Raw genomic sequence first — 17,862 nt, 5'->3', positions numbered from 1 at the left:
GTTCTGTCGTGCTGCTGGTGCTTGGGGAGGCTCGGGGCGTGTGGGAAGACTCGAAGCGCTCTCCTGGGTAGAGCAGTTGGTCTTTTAGCGCTTGCCCTGTGTTCTAGAGGGTTATTCGTGTCTCTCGGTAGATATTGTTGAGGATCCTTTGTAGATTGGCTTGTTTTTTTTGAAGAATCGCAGAGGATCACTACAGTCAGAGCCTCTTGCATCTCAACTGCAAAGCTGGCAGGTTCCACCCAGAATTAAACTTGGTTTCATGAGGCGTGTTTCTGTGGGATTTCTTTGTTTGCTTTGGATTATTTAAATCAATGCTTTAATCTACAGCACGCTCTTATAGAACATCTACTAACCTTAGTTCAGCCCTTATGAACAGCTAAAGGTGAAACCTGGAAGACAGCCTAAATGATCCCACTGATAAGGCTGTATTTTAAATCGTAAACCGTCAGCTCATCCTAAGTTGATCCTAAAATTAACTTGCAACCATGTCAGGTTAGTAGCCTCTAATTGCAGTATTTAAATTGCATAGTGTTTAAACAGATCCTGAATTATTTGTACCTGTGAGAGATTTGAGTCTGGTTTAAAAGAAAAAAGCTTGAAATGAGCTATTGTGTAGCTCAGCCTATTGCAGTATGCCTGTATGTGCAAATACTTGTACTTGCTCAGTCAGCAGATACTCTTAATACGAGTTTGTGGAGCCTTCAGTATGTTTCAGTGCTGTACCATACATTGTGCTCTGAAATGACATTCTCTTCTCACTGGAGTGAAAGATAATTTTCATGAGCTTTCGTTTTCTGTGAATTTTGGGGTGTTTGGATTTTGTGGATTTTTTTTGCAGGGGGAGCTGGGGTAGGAGGTTTTGTTTGTTTGGGTTTTTTAAATCTTCCCTAATTAAAAGTCTTGTAGATAATATCACCAGAGAACATTTTAATTCTTTTTTGGCTACCACTGAAAAGAATGAAATTGCTACAAAGGAAATCATACTTGTAATCTGATCAAATGTGCCACTCCCATTTTTGTGCTGGTCTGGCTTTTTTACTGTAGGGTAGTGCTGAGTAGAACACCAGCAAATACTTGCTGAAAATGCAGGGTGGGCTTTGGCTCTTTTGAGAGGTTTGTGCTGTACCTAACCATCCATATTTAGAAATAAAACATTTTCTTAACCAAGAAATTCTTGGAGATGTGTAGTGCTGTTCTGGAGAACTTTGTGCTTAGCTGAAAGTGATTCCCAAATCAGTTTGGGTGTACAGAATAAAATTCCCATTGCAGCCCAGTCTGGACATTATTTTCTCACTTTCCAAAAGCAATTTTTCTCACTTCCAAAAAAAAAGTCTCCAGTTGTCTTTCAGTGAAAGAAAACCCTGAATATAATTTTTATAAGTCAAAATTAAGCAGCTTTTCTGGAACTTCTATAATAAACATTGAGTGCATATGTTTTAATGTCAAATTCTGAGATGCTTTAGGGAGTAAGAGAGGTTAATGTTTGACTATGCTAATTTGTGAAAAAGAAGTCATTAAAAATCAGTCTCCTAATAGAAACTGGGAGAAAGAAAAGCTATTTGCTTCATTCCTATCAGTGGATTTACTCTGCAGCTGGTGCAGCTGAAGCTCATTATGAAGGTGCACTTATACACTGGTCACTTGCAGTTGTTTCCTGGTGCAAGTGACCAGTGTAAGACTACTGCCTGTGCTTTCTGAATATGCTCTTTATTAATACCTTTTTTACAGTATTTTTTTGCTTAATTTCTTGAGATTTTTTTAGTGAATGGCTTTGTCAGCATGAGCACTGTCCCTTCACTTGACAAAGCTGAGTACTAGTCCATAGTTTAAATGCATTTTCCTTGGTTCTTTTCCTTGTTTTCAAACTGATGTCATGCATAGCAGTATTAGCTGGTATTAATGAGCCAGACATTCCAAATTCGTGACCATGTTTCCCATTACAGCAATGTAGTCATCATAGGATTGATTGTTGGAGCAGTGCCCAGTTAATAGACAAGGAAAAATAGGGATTTTCTGTGTCCTGAGGGCTGCACAGACCTGTACTCATGAGTCCACGGAAGTTGTTTGAGCTAGGATTGAACTGTACAACACAGAGTGGAAGACCAAGGCTGTGTTGGTCCACATTCAAGACATCATGTCTTGTTTTCATCTATCCCCTTTATGAAGGTGATTTGAGACAGCCTTTTTGGGAGGGGTGGATCTTGTTTTAGTTGCTGAATGAACCTTATTGTGTTGGAAATGTCCTAAGCATTGCCCAAGGAAGTTTTGATGAAATGGAGAGGTTAGGTTGAGAGAAAGAAAGCAGTACCATTTGAGGTACTCTTTGTGCTATTAGGAAAAGGTCCATGACTGGAACACTCTTCATAGTGCTCATTGATAATGTACATTTGTGTTTTTCTAATTTTTTTTTAATAGAAATGGTGTTTAAAATGCAAGCCTTTGCATTTTGGAAGCTGCAAGAATTATTATAAAGTTGAATGCAGAAGTAGCTATAATGTGGATGTGATTTTTCCATAGGGTTGTTTGACCATGTTTGTTGTTTGTATATCACTGATACTTTGTATGCTTAATGTTTGCTGTAATACTTCAAGCACTGAAGTACATGGAAGTTGTGTAAAGGTTATTTTATCCCATTAGGTCACAGTTTTAGTATAGTTTTTTTAAACCCGTGTTTGTAGGCAAAGTAAAAATAAAATGGTACCTGAATACCAAGTCCTCTCCTATAGATGAGGGTGATGCAGTAATAAAGGGTAGAAGGAACTCTCCTCTCAGGGCAGTCTATTTAAACCAGGTTCTCAGGACTCATCCACCTGAGCTTTGAATGCTTTCAAGGTAGGGAGTTCCGTCACATCTCAGGCAACTTGTCCCAGTGCTTGTCTCCCCTCCCTGCAAAGCCTTTTCCTCTGGAGGCTGAGCAAGCCTGGTTCTCTTGGCCTCTCTTCATATGGCACTAGCTCCACACCTTGACTCCCAATGCCTGTTTCCTAGTTTTGCTCCAGTGTGCCAGTGTCTGATTACGGGCACAGGTTGGCATGTTCTGCTCTGCTGTGATTTAGGATTGTGTAAGGCGTTGTACTGAGTGTGGACTTTGTCTTAACACTGATTTTAACCTTTTTTTCTCTCCTTCTTGTTGAGCTGTTGCATGTGAAAACAGCTTGCATAGGAGAAATCTTAGAAGGAGATTTTAAGACATGGAACTTATGGTAATTCTATACTTTTATTTCAAAACTGTGTAAATAGAAAAAAATATTCTAAATAGGTCCTATTTTTGTACCTCAGATAGTATCTGCTGTTCGTAAACTCTTTCTTAGTAATACTCTGTAAAAGCAGGCTGTCAGCCAGAGGAACTTAAGATGTTTTTACAAAGAGAAAGAATGGAAAAAGCCATCAGGACTCACTCCTGAACATAAATTTTGTCATTGTTTTCAGTGTTGGGATTGCTGTAGCTGAAAAGCTTCAAAGGAACTGCAGTAGGGCTGAGATGTGAAAGCATTACCTTGCAGACTTTTGTAGATCCCTTTTAAGATTCTCAAGCACACCATGTGGTGCTCTCCACTTTTTTTAAGTTTCCCTGTCCTTTTCTTCTCTAGGAATATGAAGAAAAAACTGGACGAGCTCAGAGACCACTCTCTCCTAAACAGAATGTGAGGAAGAATCTTGATTTTGAACCACTCTCCACTACAGCACTTATTTTAGAGGACCGACCAGCGTAAGTTTTGGAAGAGCCACAATGAGGGTCTTTTTAAAATTAACTTAGCAAAGATTTTCTTACTCAGTGTATTTGCTTACTCTAACTTCAATAGATTATTTGAAATCTAAAGTAGATTTTCTTTTCAGACTAGTGAATATGAAATTGTGTTGATTATGAGAAAAATTACTCAAACAGAAGGAACTTTATTTTATATTAAAAGCAATGGCTTTTTGTGAAGGGAGTTAATTAGGGTAGCAGAGCTTTAGTTTTGAGTAATTCTATCTCTTAAACATGATTAAGGGATTTTTATTTTCCATGAGAGAACCTGAGCATAAAAACAAAGTGGTATATGCTAAAGAAATTGAGAAGCAAGAATACAGTGTCCTGTTTACACAGAGAAAGACCACACCTCCATAAATAATGAAACAGTATAGTGATTGCTGTGCAGTGAGTTCAGCATCACGTTTTGAGCACTGTCAAGCACTTGATGAGTTGTTTCATACCTTTTTATTGCAAGATTTTTGCATATGCAGACTGACTCCGAAGCGATTTACCGGCAGCTGCTTTACCATGTTTTTCTCTTGAATTACACAAATTCAGCCATGCTTAGTCAATTTATGATTATGGATGTGATCTGGCTTTATGGACATGACATCTGCATTTTTAGTACACCTGTGCATTGGTGTGAAGTACTGGCATAGCATAAATCTGTGTTTTCATCAACAAACCTGTATGAAAAATCCTCATATCAAAGTAGTCTAATTGTAGGGTTGCTTAAGTAACTTACTGGTTTGGCTGATGGGACTATGTGGCAAGACACTGGGAGATGTAGAAAAATGGGATTGTTATAGCAGGCTTTATTATGCACAACTGGAAACAAAACATACTAGCTTATCTGTTGTATTTAAAACCTGTCTGTTAAAAATCTCTTTTTTATGATATAATCTGAGTAGTAGAGTGCTCAGACAGGTGGAATTAGTGTTACATTACAGGATGTTCAGATTTTGCTTTCTTTCTTACTGTTGACAGAGTGAGAGGAACTTCTAGCAGAAAGGTATTTTTAAAATTGAAGACAATTGACACATCACTTTTTTCATCTAATGGGAAAACTCCTCTGGACAGTGCTGTCCTCTGACTCTCACTAAGGAATCTTTTTTTAATTGTTTACCTACGGTTTGCATACTATTTTTTTATGTTTACCTATTAGGCTTTGAGTAGTTTCTTTTTTAAGACTTCAGACAGAAAAGTGGAGTGAGATGATTTTTTTTTTTTTTCAAAATACCTGCTTTTGATTTCACACTCATTTGTAGGGCTTTGGTAAAACTTCATAGTAAAAAATGAATAAATATTCTATTGTGCCTCTAGCTTCAACTGGAAAAACTATTAGTTGAATTTAATAGATACTTAATATCATCTCACATGTATGTGGTGATGTTAAGACATATGGTAAATAATTTGACTGGTAGAATTTAAGTTAGCAAAACTTGACTTATTTCATCTGGTTTTCCTTTCTGAACTTCCCCTAATTTAAATAATTTCTAAAGACTTGGATAAAAAAAAAAGATGGAGATCAATTTACCAAAGGGAAACTGGAAAAAGAGGCATCTGTTTAACAAACCAACATTTCACCAATGTGAAAATTTACTTTTGTTTTTCTAGCAACAATCTTGATTTGGAAAAATACTCATAGGCCAGTATCACATGGTTATGTGTACATTACAGGCACTGTGATTACATAAATAGTAATGCTAACTGTTAATGGTGTTGGGAACTGTCAGCTGCCTGATGTGTGACACCTTACAGGAACATGAAAGTGAATTTTTGCATAGCTTTTCTATTAACCAGAGATATAAACTGTCCTAGGAATAAAATACAGTATTCTACAATGGAGAAGAACAAAATAGGCATTTCCTGTTTTGATGTTTTGCTGATCCTGTAGTTGTAAGAGATATGTATGGTCATGTTAATTACAAATATGATTAGCTGAAAGGTCATAGGTTCTGACATAGGAACACATGCATTTGTGTGGCAGAGCCTTAATCACACATCAAAATGTTAAGTTAGTGTTAATAAGCAGAGAATATTGAGCATAGCTCCAGTGCCACTTGTTGCTCTGGAAGAGAGGGGAAGGCGTTAAGTCTTTAAAATAGAAATGGGGTTTCAGAGAGCAGAGGGGAAAAGGCTGGGTTAGGGAGTCATTTTGTGTGGGTAAAGAAAGTTGCAGATGTAGCTCTTAGAAAAGGTGAACAGTAAGAAAGAGTACAGTCTTATATCTTACTAGCTCAATTCAATACCAGCCAGCTTTGTATATACCAGTAAATTCTCTTTAGGAAGATCAGCCTGTGGGTTCAGTTGGTTTAATAATAAAAATGCTGAAATTACCAAACGTAAGGAAATTGCTCAGCGTATTTTGTGTATAAACGTAGTCATAGCTGGTCAGTGTTCTTCCCTTCTGCTGACTCTGGCAAAAAAAAGATTCTTTCCAAGGATCTGTTGTTCTGCTCTTTGACTGGAAATTTTGACAGGAAGCAGAGTGTGCTTTTCATTTAGAAGTGTCTAGAATTTTATTTATACAGTCATGCCAACTGTAAATACTTTTTTTTTTAGGAACCTTCCTGCAAAACCAGCAGAAGAAGCTCAGAAACACAGGCAGCAGTACGAAGAAATGGTGGTTCAAGCAAAAAAAAGAGGTGACGGAATTTCTTGTCTTCAAAAGAGAAAAGTATAGGGGTATTTCTAAACCTGCAGTGCACTTTTATCAGTCTGTTGCTCTGTAATCTGAGGCATCTCTGCTGCCTCCTCAAAGAAAGATCATTCTCCAGAGAAAGGAGCAAAGGTAGTTTTCTTGAAAAGCCCCAGCCCCAGACTGAAAAGAAAATGGTCCTAGAATCCAGCAGGAAATAATTTTTTAATCCATAACTCTTAAATGATTGGCATCTATTTGTGGGTTTAAAAAATATTGAAGTAGATTGTTGGTCAAATTAGTGAAGACTGGACTTAAAATTGCAGGATATTTGTCAATTTCATGCTGGAAACAACCTGTTGAGGCTGTAGTCCATAAACACTTAATTTTCCACATAGGAAAATATATGCAGTTATGTCAATTTGATAATCCCTTGCTTAAAACTTACAGCTTTCTCAAGGATTTGCTCCTAATTTCTTGGTTGATAGTTTTCACAGAAGAATCTTAGTAACACTGTACCATGAACATGAGGTAGAGGTGATGGTATTGGTTTCTTTTGCCTCGTATTTTTGACCATCTGGGTTTTCTAATTAAAAACAAGCATTGCAATAATAGGAGATTTGGACTCAGGTTTTGCATCCACTGGGGGCTACTGGAACTATTTTTTTTCCACCTGGCCAAACCCTTGAACTGTATTAGACAGTGAAAAGGGTATATGAACACAGGACTTACTTGCATTCTGCAGTTGACACACTAATAGAAGTATCCTCTTGTGATTTTGGACATCACTACCAGTGAAGTTCTAACTTCATGTGATTCTTGTTCAATATATCTACTACTGTATGTGTAGTCAGAAGGAGTTTCCCTGTTCTTTCTTTGCATGTAGAGTGGGTGGGTTGGGGAAAATGGATTGATTGTTAAGTGATGGACCAGGTCCTTGTGCTATCTTCATTGAACTGGAGTATGTCATTCTGTCCAGATAAATACCATGACAAACCCATTTTTCCTAAAGCCACTCCAGATGAACAGCTTTGCAGAGCGATACATTATCTAGAGGTCAGGATATCAAAGACTGTAAAGACCCTCTTGTTGGTAAGAGAAAAATGGAAAGCCTGCATTTCAGCAGGCTTGCAAAGTGCTTGTATCAAACCTGAAAAAATGAGGCAGTTGCTATGGTTCTGCTCAGGCTTAGCTTCTGTGGAGCTTTAAAGTCGACCCATCAGGTAGAATCAGACCCATTCCAAAGACCTTGTTCATGGTACTGCTGTTCTTCAGTGAGTTGTGCTTCCCAGGTGAGCACCTCCTCATACTATAGACAGCATGTGAATGCACACCCATGTCCTGCTCTAGAGACTGCCTGTGTTTGTCTAGCAGACTTGCCAGTGGAAAAACCAGTAGCTGATAATGCACGAAGAAATACTGAGTGATAATTCAGAACCACAAAATACATCTAAACTAGACATGAAATATGTTTTCTTGTTAACGAACTGAAGGTTACCATTTGTGATGTATAACATTTAGATTATTCATAGGCAAAGTAGCATGGAAAATGTGGCTCTTGTGATTTCTTGACAGTGTACTTAAATTGCAATAGAAGAATGAAAACAAAATGAAAATTTATGTTCATTTGACCTGTAGTTCTGAGTCTGCCATAAAAGGGGTGGGGCTTTATTAGGAAATACTCTGACCTGTTCTACTGGGTGAGGCTGTCTGAGGTGCTCATTCAAAGTTAATAGTGTGGTTAGATTTGAAGAATCAAAGAAATCATTCATTATCTAATTCCCTTTGTTCCATCTGTTGAAAATGAAATAGTTCTAGTTTATTCTTTATTCACATTTGCAACCACTGCTCAGCTTGCTGTGTGCTTGGGAAATTTTCAGAACTTGAACAGTCCACTGTACTTTAGGGTGAACATGGTGTGCTTTGCATGGTTGCATAGCCATGACTAACTGAATATTTAGTTCCTGGTTTTATTAACTTAAAAAGGAAATTCCTTTTTTGCAGAGCTTAAAGAAGCCCAGAAGAGAAAGAAACAACTGGAAGAACGCTGTAAACTGGAAGACAGCATTGGCAATGCTGTTTTAACTTGGAACAATGAAATCTTACCCAACTGGGAAACTATGTAAGACAGTATGTTATATTGAGTTTTAATTAAAAATTGCAGTCTATATCCTGAAGAGAAGTTGCAAGTTGGGAAGCATAATTTTAAAATGCTCTTGGAAGCTTTTGTTAGGAAATCAGTCTTGGACAGCTACAAAAGAAATAAGCAACATCTTTATTTCTACAAGGTGATTGGAAGTGATGCAGTGCTAAGTCTTATTACTAGTCTTTAATGAAGGCTCAAGATACTCAGAAACTGCAGCACTGAGGAGTCATCTGTGGTAGAGAATGTAAAAGCATAAGGCATAGTACTTGAACATCATTCCTTTATCAGAAATGAGCTTTCCTTGACTGTTTGAGCCGTTCATGTAATATCAATGTAGATTGAAGTTTGTGGGTGGTTTATGAAGCCTCTTTTGTTCCAGAATGGTATACATGCTGGGATAATCAAATGATAGAAAAGCAAAATAGGGAAACAATTATTTATATTAAGTGCTAGAGGATTTCCTCCAAAGACATGGCACAGGCAGTTGATAAAGTACCTTGGTGATGACTTTCCTAGTCATCTTAAAAACAAAACAGTCCCCAGTGCTTCAAATATAACCACCACAACAACATAAACTATAAACTAACAGCTCTCAGATTTGCAATTTGCTTAACAATGGAATTCAGCTATTCTGAGAATATATATTAAATACACGGACAGAATTTGTTGGAAAATATGTTTCTGGAGACCTGAAGTATAATAAACTAAGTCTAATCAAATTGTAGATTTACATGTTTGTTGTTAGTATTTGAAGATGAATCTGTTATGGTTGCTGTAAAGATTAGGTCACCTTTTCCTTTATTGGTTTATAAATTCAGAAGTTCCCAAATGTTTTCACTGTTTTATATTTTAGTTTTCAGAATCTGCTGAAAGATAAATTAATTTGTTGTGGTTTCATTGGTGCTTTGGTGCTATTTTGTTCCTCCTTCTGGGCTCTCAGGTTGCTGAACATCAGCTACATCCATTTCAGAGACTGTTTTCTGTTAAAATGTCTTTCAAGCTTTCACCTAAAAGTTAGTCCTTGTCACATCTTCATACATTTTTTCAGAGGCACAGAACTGCAAAGATAGGTGGGAAGCTGCATGTCTGTTTGCACAGCAGGGTGATGACAGGGCAGAGGGTAGACCTCCATAACTTGTTTCGGTACTTAGTCTTGTATGGAGCTGTCTAGTCTTTAGCACAAGCAGTGGCACAGGTGTGGACTTCCTTTCCATTTGTTTTCTTTTTCCCTATGATTTTTGCTAATCAAGTGTGGCTGCAGATTATGTGTATTGTACTGCCGTGCTTCTGTCAATATAAAGCCATTACATTGGAAGGAGGAAAGATTTTGTTTGCAGTTCAAAGCAAAATAGTACTAAAGAGTCTCTATTTGCAAATTGTATTTGACTTCTTGGGCCATTGATGTTCATTTTGGTTTGAATCCCATCAGCAGTGGTAGGAGGATATAGTTGCAGTTCAGCTGGCAACAAAATATTTCTTGGAATAACCTGTTTTACTTTAAACAGGTGTTGTTCCCGTAAAGTCCGAGAACTGTGGTGGCAGGGCATTCCACCGAGTGTGAGAGGCAAAGTCTGGAGCTTGGCAATTGGAAACGAGTTAAACATCACCCATGGTGAGGCTGCTGTTTAGTCGACGTTTTTTACAAAGTGAAATAGCAAGGGGACGTTCTCGTATCTGTTGTAGTGTGGGTGTGAGGAAATGTTATCTAGTTATGCTTTTTATATGCTGCTTTGATGTGTTTTGTTCAAAAATACAGCATCTTTTAATCTTGTAGCTGTTTATAGGACTGCTGCTGTGAATTGTTTCTAAGTATTTGTGTCACAGTGTCTTACTTTGACGTTGGATGGAGATGGTCAGAATTAATGACCACTGGGTTTTTATTAAACATAAAATTGTTGTTAATTTTGAAATGCCTGTGAGTATGTGTTTAACGTATTTCCTTTGATTTGAAGACAATAGAGATTAAAAAGTGATCACAAGAGATTGTGAGAGATTAAAAGACCCCTGGCAAGATTTGTACTTCAATTTGTGAAAATAGAAATAATCCATTACTTCCGAGTACAGAAAAATTCAGCTCCGCAAGACTAACAAATGTAATTAATTCAAACATGGAAATGACTGCCTGTGCTCCTGCTGTATTGTGCTGCTTTTCTGTGCATTGTTCAGTTACCTTGGGTGTAGTTCTTACATGTAATTTGCTAGACTTTCCTAATTATCCATTCGGACTGTAATTTTGAACATCAGTGCTCTGCAAGAAAAAGCAAATATTTGAACATAAAATGCAACTTGGATTGATTGCATTTCCTTTTCACATAATATGAAGTTACTGGTGAGTGGAACATGTCTTTCAATACTGTAAACCTGTTAGAAGTTCTACTACTGTTAATGCCTGGGGCAGCGTTGCTCATGTGGTGGGTGGTTAGTGGACATGAGCATGTACAAATAGTGGATGTGGTTTTGTGCTTTTCTTTTTCCAGAACTGTATGATATTTGCCTGGCTCGTGCCAAAGAGAAGTGGCGATCACTTAGTACAGGAGGGGCTGAAGTAGAATGTGAAGGTATGCTTTTTGTAAATGATTTATGCTGTGTTACAGAATAAGATATTTTGTAAAGTAGTTCCTTAAAATGAAATCACATATTTTAAACAAGAACAAAAAAAAATCGGCTATAAAGAATGGTAAAAATGGTAAAAAGAAAATGTCTTCTGGAGAAAGCAAGGAATAACTGTATTTTTCTCAAAGAAATTCTGGTATTGTACAAAACTCACTTGTTAGGGTTTTTTTAATAAACAATCTCTGGGTACAGTTCTTATTATGATGCAAATTTGTAGGAAAACTACATATAGTAGTTTGGGGATTTTAATTTGAATTGCAACACTAAAATACTTTTCTGCATCTATAGCTTTGGGACTGCAGCTCAGGTTAGAGCAGAAAATTGCATTTTAGTCCTTTTTTTCAGCTTTGAGCTCAAGTCATTGGTGTGTTTCAGAGGGCAGTATTTTGGGGTTTTTTTGCAGACAACGTAGTTTGAGATTTTCTAATTAATCTGGAAGAGTTGATTGTTTTTGAGAGATTTTGAAACACATGCAAATGATTGAAATTGCCTTCAGTAAGTAATTACGCTGAGCAGAGTTAAAAAGGAGAACATACATAATGGCATTTATAAGCAGAAATATTTTGTTTGGAAATTCCCACTTTGTTCCCTTAAGATTGTTTATATCTTAAATAAGATAACATCTAGTATGTTTCCAGCTTCCTCTTGCACTTTATTTTCTGGAGTGTAGATGCTCGTGTGATTTATACAAGCATTGTCTAGTGACAACTTGCTTAGTAAACAGCTGTAGGAAATTCCCATCTATCCAGGACAGAATACCAGTAAGACATCTTGATACCAGAAAGAAGGCTAATGCTATAGGAATATACTTGGTATGAGATCTGTTCAGTTATGGATAGTGTCAGTAACAAGATCTACAAAGACTAAACATGAATCTGAAAGGAGAGTTTTCACAGTAGTTGAGATAGGTGGCGTCCATCACAGCCTGCCCCTTTAGGACTTCCCTCTCCCATCACAGCTTTTCCACAGAGACAGCTATTTCAGGATCCACTGGGAAGCCTTGTTGGAGATGAGGAGGTTACAAGTTAATAGGCTTGTATCTGTCTAATGATTTGTCAGCAGATATAGCAAAAGCGTCGCTTTGCTTCAAAACGTATTGAGGGTCACTGGGCACTGTAGGGTTGTTCTAGGTCAGGACTTACTTTCTGCTTAGCCTGTCTGCTGAATTTGGGGAATTATTCTGTCTGTAGCCTTATTCCCTAGCATTCACATCAAAATAAATGAACTGTGCAAAAGGTAAACCTTACTGGAAAATAAAAACAAGAGCAAGTGTACGCTAACCTTTGTAATAAATGTTGTAACTTTGGCTTTTGCAGATGCTGGGTTTTCTGCAGCTGATAGAGAAGCAAGCTTGGAGTTAATAAAACTGGATATCTCAAGAACGTTTCCTAGTCTCTGTATATTCCAACAAGTAAGCAATATTAACTTTTGTCTTGACATCTCGGGGAAATTAAGTTTACATACTCTGGCCTGTCCTTTGGTTGGAACAGGCTCTTGAGTTCTGAAGGAGCGCAGTTCTTGAGAGGAGAAAGTTCCTAGTGATTTTGGAAAACTAGAAATAATCCAGAGGAGAGTAACATCAAGATACATGCAAAATCCCTAACTGTTTGGTAATTATTCTGATTTATCGAACCTAGTTCATGCTGTTTTCTGTCCGATGAAGTGATGCAGGTGAGTGTTCCGAAGTCAGTAAATCAACACTGCTGGTTATAAATACACCATGAGAGAGAACATCTCAAAGGGGATTGGTTGGCCTTTTTTGGTTTTATGCAAAACTGATTTAACTTGTATGGTTTTGGTGTGTTTTAGTGACTCAGTTTAATCAGATAATCTGCATAGATTTCAGCAGCCCTATAAAAAGTTTAGATTGTGATAAATCAACGTTTTTTAGGAAAAAAACTTTTCCCTTTGGAAGTTCTCAGTCAGAGAATTACAGTACTCAGTGCAAGATACGGCAGCTGTTAATAGTCAGCAATGTGAAATTCTTTTTAGCTGTATATGTCCTTTGTAATATGCTCTTTCTGTGTTATGGCATATTGTTGTTTTGACTGTTTTCTCTATGGTTGACTTTGGCCTCCTGTCTCAGAGACAATTATGTGGTTTGCATTATTGTTCTAATTCCTTAGCACTATTGCCAAAGTGCTGCTGAGCTGTAATCAATCTCTTAGGTTTGCATTCCTCTTGTTGTATAAGTATTTAATATGTAATCAATGTACTGGATGAACTGTATGTTATAATAAATGGGGTTTGGAGAGTTTCATTCTGTTAAAGCTAAAATTGTTTGGAAGTTCTGCTGTTCTAAGCTACATTGGGAAAGAGTGTGTCTCTTGTCAGCGCTAATAGAGACCATCTGTAGCACTGAAAGTTTTTTAACATGCTTGTTGTATAATCAGATGTATTGTGCTGTTTTTGTTTAATTATAGGGTGGTCCTTACCATGACACATTGCACAGTATTTTAGGAGCCTATACTTGTTACAGACCTGATGTAGGCTATGTAAGTGAAGAATTTATTTTTTCAGGGGTGGGGGGAGGGAGGTACTTTTAGGGGGAGGAAGGATTTTATTAGTCAGTCATTTTTAGACCAGTATTAAATGGTTGTGGGGGGTGGGATGGGGTGTTTTTTTTTCTATTCCAGTACATGCTTGAGGAGTGTGTATAACATTTATTTTGCTAGATTTAAGGTTTTTACAGGTTAAGTAATTGTAAAACTCATATTTGTACTGAGAAGTACATAATTTGAAAATTTGAGTTAAAGACAAGGTGTAGTTATATCCGTATTGTTAGTATCAGTCTTACTGAGATTGCTGTTCAATCTAAATGACTGGCATTTCCGCATCTTAGCGCTGAGTTTCTGGACCAGTCTCTAAAGCAGTGCTCATTGAAGCTACATGAGCTCTGTCACAGTGTTTTAAGTGGTGATTATGAGAGGACTGAGTACATTTCATTAGTCTCTGTATGCAGAGCAGGGTTATACAGAGAGGTTTATTTAGGAGCAGTTTTAGACAAGGCAAGTGTAGAAAGGGGACGTTCCTACTTTGTAGGTAGCACATAATGCTTGGCAAGAGGTGCTGAACATGACTGGGAATGAGACAAAGGGCAGATCAGCTGCTGTGCTTTATGTGGCACAGCAACAACCTGTTGTGTTGGGAAGGAGCTTGTTCCTCAGGTTTGCAGGAATGACAGTCACACCTTGCTCCATGTGACTTGAAATGGCAGCACTGCACCCTCAGGGTGAGAGAGGTTTGCCTGGATTCCATAACAGACTGTTGAGAAAGGGAACAATATCATGAGCTTATGGTAAATGAAACGAGTATAATCTTAAAATGGTTTTGTTTATAAAAGGAGTCAGTGCAGTTGTCTTTAACTGCTGGTAATTTATTGAAAAGCAAAAGTACAGGCTTTGTCTGCAGGGTTCAAGTCCAGCTTTCCACAAATAAGGATCTAGATGACCCATCCCTGGGAGAAAAGGGATTACTTCAAAACACATTTTTCTTAAAAAAAACTTTATTCTATATTTGAAATTTCGACTCTATTTGAAAGTGTTGTCAAGCTAGCCTATTTTAGGAGTTCAACTTGGAGTCTCTGAATAAGCAACATAGGAATTGTTAGCTTCCATGCACTGAACATGTGATATCAAGGGGCATGTGGGTTAAAAAATCCTGCTTTTCTGAACATTTCTCAAGGTGCAGCAGCTCAGTGAGTGCATCAAACTCCAGTGAACACAAGGACAAAATGAGGCAATATAATACAGTTATTGCTAAAGGATAACACTTCTCCTTTCTTCAGGTGCAGGGCATGTCATTCATAGCAGCTGTATTGATCTTGAACTTGGATACTGCAGATGCCTTCATTGCTTTTTCTAACCTTTTAAATAAGCCCTGTCAGATGGCGTTTTTCCGTGTGGACCATGGCCTTGTAAGTATGAAAAAAAAAAACTGTAATCAACATGCTGTGGATAATGTGTAGGAAAAGTTTAAAAAAATAAAAAAAATTATGATTTCGGCAGCTTGGAAGATAAATCAGATTTTATTTTAAACCAACACACTTTATAAAACAAAAACAAGCCAATACACATAGGCAGAATCCCTCAAAAAAGTCAAAGCCAACTAAAGATCACCCCATCAACCTTTTTGAACAAGACGTGAATGAAATTGTTGAGTAGCTATTTTATGATGCTCAGAGAATAGTTATGAGACTATTACTGTAGGTGGTTTTCAACAGCGCTGTAGTTGAAAGCTGAAAACACCTTAATGTAAGTGTCTTGAAAGTACTTTTTGTCATAGCTAATGGGTTTCTAAAAACAGACTGTTGCAGGGAGAACCAGGTTTTCCATATCTTCCTGTACTAGCTGTATTGGAGTCCCATAGGCTTCTTTTCAGAGAAGGGAACCTCTGACCCCTCAAGTTTTCACTGGGAGCTGTTTGCCTGATTTTCTCTAGTCTCTAAAATTGTGTGTCAGCAGGTACACTAGCAAAATAAGAGACATCTCCTCAAATGTGGTTTTAATTTACTTTAAAGGTATTTTTGTGTAAAATATATGGCATGCTTTATTTCTTTCTCACCTCTTAGCACTATGAAAATAGGGTCTGCCTCTTAAGAGTTCAAATGCAAGAAATAAAGCAACAGAATGGGTGATTACAACAGTCACTGTTGTTGCTCAGAAAAAGTAGACACTAGAAATCCTATCAGTATTCCTACTGGAAAAGCATTCCCTGTTCAGCCCCTGAATTTAACAGTTGTAAATACCATGGGAAAATGTGCCACAGAACAGACAGCATTGCTAGGAGCAGTATCAGCTATCTCCATTACAGTACTTGGAAAAAGATGACATGCTCATGCATTCAATGTGTAAATACAGTTTTTGTGAAGGTGGTTTTGGAATTGAATTGGATAGAATAAGATAAATATTTTTTTAGCTGAGCTAGCGGGGTTTGCAGTTCTTTCAGATAGTGCTGTTCAGTTTTGTTAGCCGGGCCAAATAGGGACTATGGGATAAATGTGTGCTTACAGAGGACAGAGATGGTGATACATGAAATATTAATGTCATGAAAGCATGCCCATGATTTAACAACATAAGGAAAATGTCATCTAATATTTCAAAGGGGCTAGTTTCCCTTGAGTGAGACAGTTTTTGCTTTCTGTGGTGGACATACTAATCTGCAGCCTACCCTCATCTTTTTGTGTCAGCTTAATAAGCAAATGCTGATTTGTTGTACAGTAAATTAATAAAAAATAATACCAGCATAAGTTAGTTTTGTGAATAATAGTAATTTATATAGGTTTATCTTGACTTCTTTTGTTGGTTAATTTTATTAAATGATACTGTTTTTTTCGTTACCACTAAGAAAATGTCTTGTTGAATGTTGATTGAATGTGGATTTGATCAAAATAACTACTTGTACTGCTGCCCACATTGGTATCAATAGAAATGACTGCAGCAGTTATGTGTAAGATCCTGCTTCTGCAGTGCTTTTGAAAGTAGGAACTTCTGTTGAACTGTTTTACAGTGGTGCCAGCAGATTATTTTAAAAGTAGGACTGTCTGATGCATTACCTGCTTTCTTTTTTATACTCGCACGTCTCATAGGTGCTTGGATTTAATGCATTTAAAAACTCACACAGGGAAGCTGTTTCAGGGGTACAGTCCTCTAAAGTGGGTTCCTGGATTTCTGGTGTCATGTTTGATGTGAAGTTCTCAGTAACTGGCAATTCAGAGAGTTCAGTACCTTCAGTTGTTTCTGTAGCATTCACCCATCTCTGATTGACTTAAAGACTCATACTGACTACCAGACTTAGGTGTTAATTTGTCACTGTTAATGAAAGTAGTCCACCATCTGTAACTTCATTCAGAGGAAATGGGAAATACTTCTGTAAGGGCATTAAAAAAACCTGGGAAATAAACTTTTCATCCTTTAAAAGGATTTCACACAGAGGTCTCCAAAAGGATCCCTTTTCCCTTTTACTGTCGTGATGTTTTGGAGAGAAGTATGCTGTTGCAACTCACTCTTAAAAGAAATCACAGCCTTTCTTTATTGCTTTTATTGGGATTTGTATTACTGAATTATTCAAGTAACTGTTCTCCCTATAGTATTAGGGAGAGTGATTTAATAACCGTTTTTAACTCTTACTTGAATTAGAAGATTTATTTTTAACATGCTCTCTGTTATGAAATTTGACTAAATACTCGAATTCTAAAATAGCATAAAAGTCTTTCTGTTAAAAGCAATGAAGTTCAGGGGTTATGATGTCAGAGAGTTACAAACTTTTTCTCTTGCATAGATGTTTTGTCCCAGTCTTTGATTTTTTTGCTTGAAACTCGTATCTTCCTTTTTGCAAAAGAAATGCCTATTATCTAAATGTAGAATGTATGGTATTACATTGGTATTAGACTCTTAGAATAGCTTTGGTATTAGAATGTGATTTATGACTGGAATATACTGGACTGCCCACTGTTGCTGTGGAGTATTAACATTATTTTAGTTTTGTATTTCATTATGTTCCATTGGGTCTTGGATTTTATTCAGTATAATATTAAATTACTGCCACAAGCATAAAACACCATTCTGTTATAATTATTTCGAGAAATTAGCAAAAAACTTCTCTTCTGCTGGTATTTTTCTGTCTGAAGGAAGCTGGCCAAGACCCAAAGCAAATATTACATTGTTTAGTATGAGAATTGTATATAGAGTGGATCTTAAACTCTTAGTGCTTGCAGATGCTGTCTTTTAT

General features: G+C 37.1%; 1 protein-coding gene across 1 annotated transcript in view; it reads left to right on the top strand.

The window, feature by feature from the left end:
* TBC1D14 (TBC1 domain family member 14) overlaps positions 1 to 17,862 on the top strand; it is a 65,521-nt gene that overhangs the window by 32,895 nt on the left and 14,764 nt on the right. Inside the window, exons 4-11 of the mRNA XM_005517856.3 lie at positions 3,591 to 3,709; positions 6,299 to 6,381; positions 8,379 to 8,496; positions 10,026 to 10,132; positions 10,998 to 11,078; positions 12,450 to 12,544; positions 13,557 to 13,628; positions 14,921 to 15,049. Of these exons, the coding sequence (XP_005517913.2) occupies positions 3,591 to 3,709; positions 6,299 to 6,381; positions 8,379 to 8,496; positions 10,026 to 10,132; positions 10,998 to 11,078; positions 12,450 to 12,544; positions 13,557 to 13,628; positions 14,921 to 15,049 (804 nt within the window). The remainder of the gene's footprint in view (positions 1 to 3,590; positions 3,710 to 6,298; positions 6,382 to 8,378; positions 8,497 to 10,025; positions 10,133 to 10,997; positions 11,079 to 12,449; positions 12,545 to 13,556; positions 13,629 to 14,920; positions 15,050 to 17,862) is intronic.

The sequence above is a fragment of the Pseudopodoces humilis genome, chromosome 6 (assembly GCF_049639895.1).
Source record: "Pseudopodoces humilis isolate 2021_Gansu_Grassland_sample_001 chromosome 6, ASM4963989v1, whole genome shotgun sequence".
Classification (NCBI taxonomy): Eukaryota; Metazoa; Chordata; class Aves; order Passeriformes; family Paridae; genus Pseudopodoces; species Pseudopodoces humilis.
Note: the sequence above shows the minus strand (reverse complement) of the source record. Positions and strands in the feature narration are given on the sequence as shown.